The sequence below is a fragment of the Buceros rhinoceros genome, unplaced genomic scaffold (genome assembly GCF_000710305.1).
Source record: "Buceros rhinoceros silvestris isolate BGI_N320 unplaced genomic scaffold, ASM71030v1 scaffold19776, whole genome shotgun sequence".
Lineage (NCBI taxonomy): Eukaryota > Metazoa > Chordata > Aves > Bucerotiformes > Bucerotidae > Buceros > Buceros rhinoceros.
In genome coordinates, this window is record NW_010416020.1 from 13745 (window position 1) to 17380 (window position 3636).

The 3636-nt window shown below is 50.6% G+C and overlaps 1 protein-coding gene across 1 annotated transcript in view; it reads right to left on the bottom strand.

The window, feature by feature from the left end:
* LZTR1 (leucine-zipper-like transcription regulator 1) overlaps positions 1-3636 on the bottom strand; it is a 33565-nt gene that overhangs the window by 6558 nt on the left and 23371 nt on the right. Inside the window, exons 12-13 of the mRNA XM_010137656.1 lie at positions 2239-2408; positions 296-452 (exon numbers count right to left, since the gene is read on the bottom strand). Of these exons, the coding sequence (XP_010135958.1) occupies positions 296-452; positions 2239-2408 (327 nt within the window). The remainder of the gene's footprint in view (positions 1-295; positions 453-2238; positions 2409-3636) is intronic.

Consider the following 3636-nt stretch of genomic DNA (forward strand, 5'->3'; position numbering starts at 1 on the left):
TACGTTCCTTCCGCCTCATCTCTCTCTGAACAGAATCGGGATATTATTGCAAGGAGAATACAACTATATTAACAACACCTTCCATGTGTTTTGGTGGGGACTGTTCTGACGGAAGGTCACTGGAAGAACCAGCATGTCCTGTCTAACGCTGTTCTGTCTTAGGCCTAAGCACAGTTACACCAGCTGGAGAACGGGTGGTCTGCACCGGACTGCTGCCCAGGCTGGTTCCTAGACTAACCAACCATTAGCATGGCAAACCCAGAGCAATTAATCCCTTTATAAAGCAAAAAAGTACCGATATCAAGTGGCTGATCGGAGTGTGTCCGAACTGGAGGCTGCTGTTTTCTCCGTACAATCTCCACTATGAGGGACGAAGAAAGATGCTCAAACTCCTTCATCATTATCACCTGGTTAAAATGTGATTCCTTCACCACGAAGTTCAGGCAATGCTCCTTGAAAAAAAATAAACAATGTTAATTAAAACATTCTGTTTTACTGCATGACGTCATCCTACAGCACCACGTAAACATCACCGTGTTATGTGTAACAGTCACCCTCTTCTTACACGCCTCCTTATGGGTCCTGCCGCTGGAACTCTCAAACAACGACTCCCTACTCAGGCTCCTACTTGAACAGGAAATTCAGGACAATTCTGAGCACCTAGAAAAACCTGACTACGAAATAAAAACAAGGGAAAGATGAACTGACTCCCATCTAGCTGCTCTGCAGCTTTCCACAACAGGAACCTCAGGAGACTCCAAAAACCTTATGGAGCTAACTGAGATTGGATGCTATCTCACAACTATTCTTTATGCAATTAGATACCAAAAGTTAATTAGAAGGGTGAGGAGATCTTAACTCTGAACACTATCCATTAAGGGAACAAGCAGTCTGCAGGATTTCCCTGTGTGCGTTTTGCCTTCAGCTGTCCGGTGCAGGCTGCAGACAGCCTGAGCGGCTCCCGCAGGCTCCTGTAGGACAAACTTGCTAGAAAAATCAAGGTGGTACAAAGGTAAGAAATGAACCAGACCAGTTAAAGGGACAAAAAATGCCTCTTAGTTTGCCAGTGGAGCTAAGGATTTCCCTCAGGACCCTTTAACAGGCAAAAAATATAACCTATATGAGCTCACCATGAGGTGAGGATAAAATTACTGCTGTCCATTTGCTGCCAAGTTATTTCACCTGACATCCAAAGGGATCTGTTGAGGACCCATCTGGAAGATGTTTTAAGCCACAACTAGGATGCCAGGAAGAGTGGCCTTCTGCAGACGGACAAAGGCGACCTCGAGAAGGCACGAGGGCAGCTCAGGGTGGTCCTGACCAAACAGAGCTGGGTAGCAGAGCTCTGACACCCCACCAGTGGCTGAGGCAGGTGGGGGGGGCTGATCTGAAACCCCTGGCACTACATCCACTAAGCTGGAGCTTCCGGGCACCTAATGGCATCATGGTCCTACGCACCAAAGGCTGTGCCAGCATTTACATCCTTGCTGCTGACTCCGCTGCCGTCCTCCTGGACGCCTTCCCTTTGCCCAAACCCAGTGCACAGTGTCTGAGGAAGTGCTGGTGCATACTGGTTTCTCTAGCTTCACTCTGCTTGCAGCTGCCAGCTACACGGCCAAGTGCTGTGCACTGGCTGCTCAAACAGGCACGGGCTCCTCGCTTGGGTGGAGGAGTTGCTTCTCTGCAGCTTTAAGCAGAATCAGCTCTGGCCCAACCAGACGGTCCCGGCAAACCCTGGCCTGCAGCCTGGGGGTATCGACTAGACCATGACTTGCAGCAAACGCCTAAAAGCCGTCGAGCCACTACTCAGAGACGGAGAATCGCAGACACAGTTTGTTTGTCCTTGGGGTGGTTTTCAGACCAGGGGCATGAGAAGAGAGTTTAGGATTTTTCATCAGACCAGGTGAAACAACCTGTTCACCGTCTCTGTATAAACTGAGACCAGAAAATGCACTAGTTCCACCTTGCTGCAGTGAGAGTGAATTGACAAAGAGCCAAAGTCACTCTGCCCTTTCCACCCTACAGGGCAGATAAGCAAAAATATCAAACTCTTAGTGAAAAAAACCTACAAAATATCCACGAGCAGCTGCGGGACAATCCACGCTAACAGACTGCAGCAGCTGTAATTTCAGGGAAGAACTGAACGTGCAAAGGGCAACAGCTTTGCAAAACAGCAATTACGTAAATTCTCCTGTTTGAAATGCCATAGCACTGACTTTGAATGCGAAACAGGATCACCTTGAGCTGATCCAGCTGAAGCTTGTTTGCATTTTCACACACAGTGAGCACGTTCTGCAGGTCTACGGATGCTTCAATGTACTGAAGGCAGAGCTGTTCCAGGCGAGAGAGTTTGAAGTTTAAGGCCAGTTTGTACACATCCATGATCAGCAACACATCCTGCACATGACCTGGAATTGCAAGAGAGAGGTAAAAATGTGGAGAGCTCACAGAACAAAGAGAGGAACCTTGCTCAGAGTATTTCTTTTCACATCAACCCGAGCATTTGGTGAGGTAGAAGGGGCAGCAACTGGAGTGTTTTCATGGAGGAAAAAAAAAAAAAAAATCCATGGCAGAATCTGAACTGATGCTAAAAAAGGAGTTTCAAAACCGAGGTATGAAACAGCCACCGCAGAAGATTTTTTTGGGCAAAGATTTTGTGACAACCTGGATCACCGTTTTTTAACGCCCCCCAAAGAAAGAGAAGTCTCTAATGCCACTGACGAGCTCTGAAGCCCGTGCGCCTGAGAGCTCGGCTGCTAACAGCTCTGCCGAAGTCCTGACGCAGCATGAGCAATGAGCTCCCTGACTTTGACAGACTCTGATGAAGACACTCCGTGCTTGTGCGTGTACGGATCTGAGGCCCAAGGAGAGGGGGCTGAAGTGAGAGAGGGGCAGTGGGGACCCTTGTGGGCCCCTGCAGTGGGGCTACTGGGACACCATCTCAAGGAATAATCCTCCCTGGCCTTTGCTTTCCTCACAGGAGGTCTCTGGCCATCTGCTGTAAGGACTTTTTGACAGAGAAAAGCCTTCTTGTACGTCACGTGCCTTCCCTGTGTCTAATCGGCAAATCCCGTTCAGTAAGCATGCCCAGGTCGGTTAGCTCAGCCTCCAGATGGGTCCCCGTGGTGCTGCTCTCTGAACTCCGAGCAGCAATGAGGAATACAAATGGTGAGGACGGGGCCATTGCGAAGCACCAGGGAGGAGGGGGAATGGGCTGGGGGCAGGGGAGCTGTGGCATCCTCCCGCCCTTGGTCTGACCCTGTCCTGCAGTGAGCAGGCTGAGGATCGGGGAGCTGGCTGACAGTAGGATCTGGCCATGGCAGCACACACCAACGGTAAGGTCCCCTCATCCCCACTAACCAGGCTCACCCTCTGACAGGCCCCCCTCGCAGGGAAAGCCTTGGGTCAACTGTCTACGGATCGTTGTTTTCCTCGGAATTACCATTTATAGCAAGGAAAGCGCCTGGACTGAAACCGAAGCAAAGCCTTCAGCGTTAGGACAGAGGAACCTCACCGTGCCATGTGCTGCCACCCCACCAGCTGAGTCCCTGGGCTGCCCAGTCTGACTCGCACAGCCCACCAGACCTCACCACTGCAACACGGGCAGGAGCTGGACTGGCTGGGGGGGGGACGGGA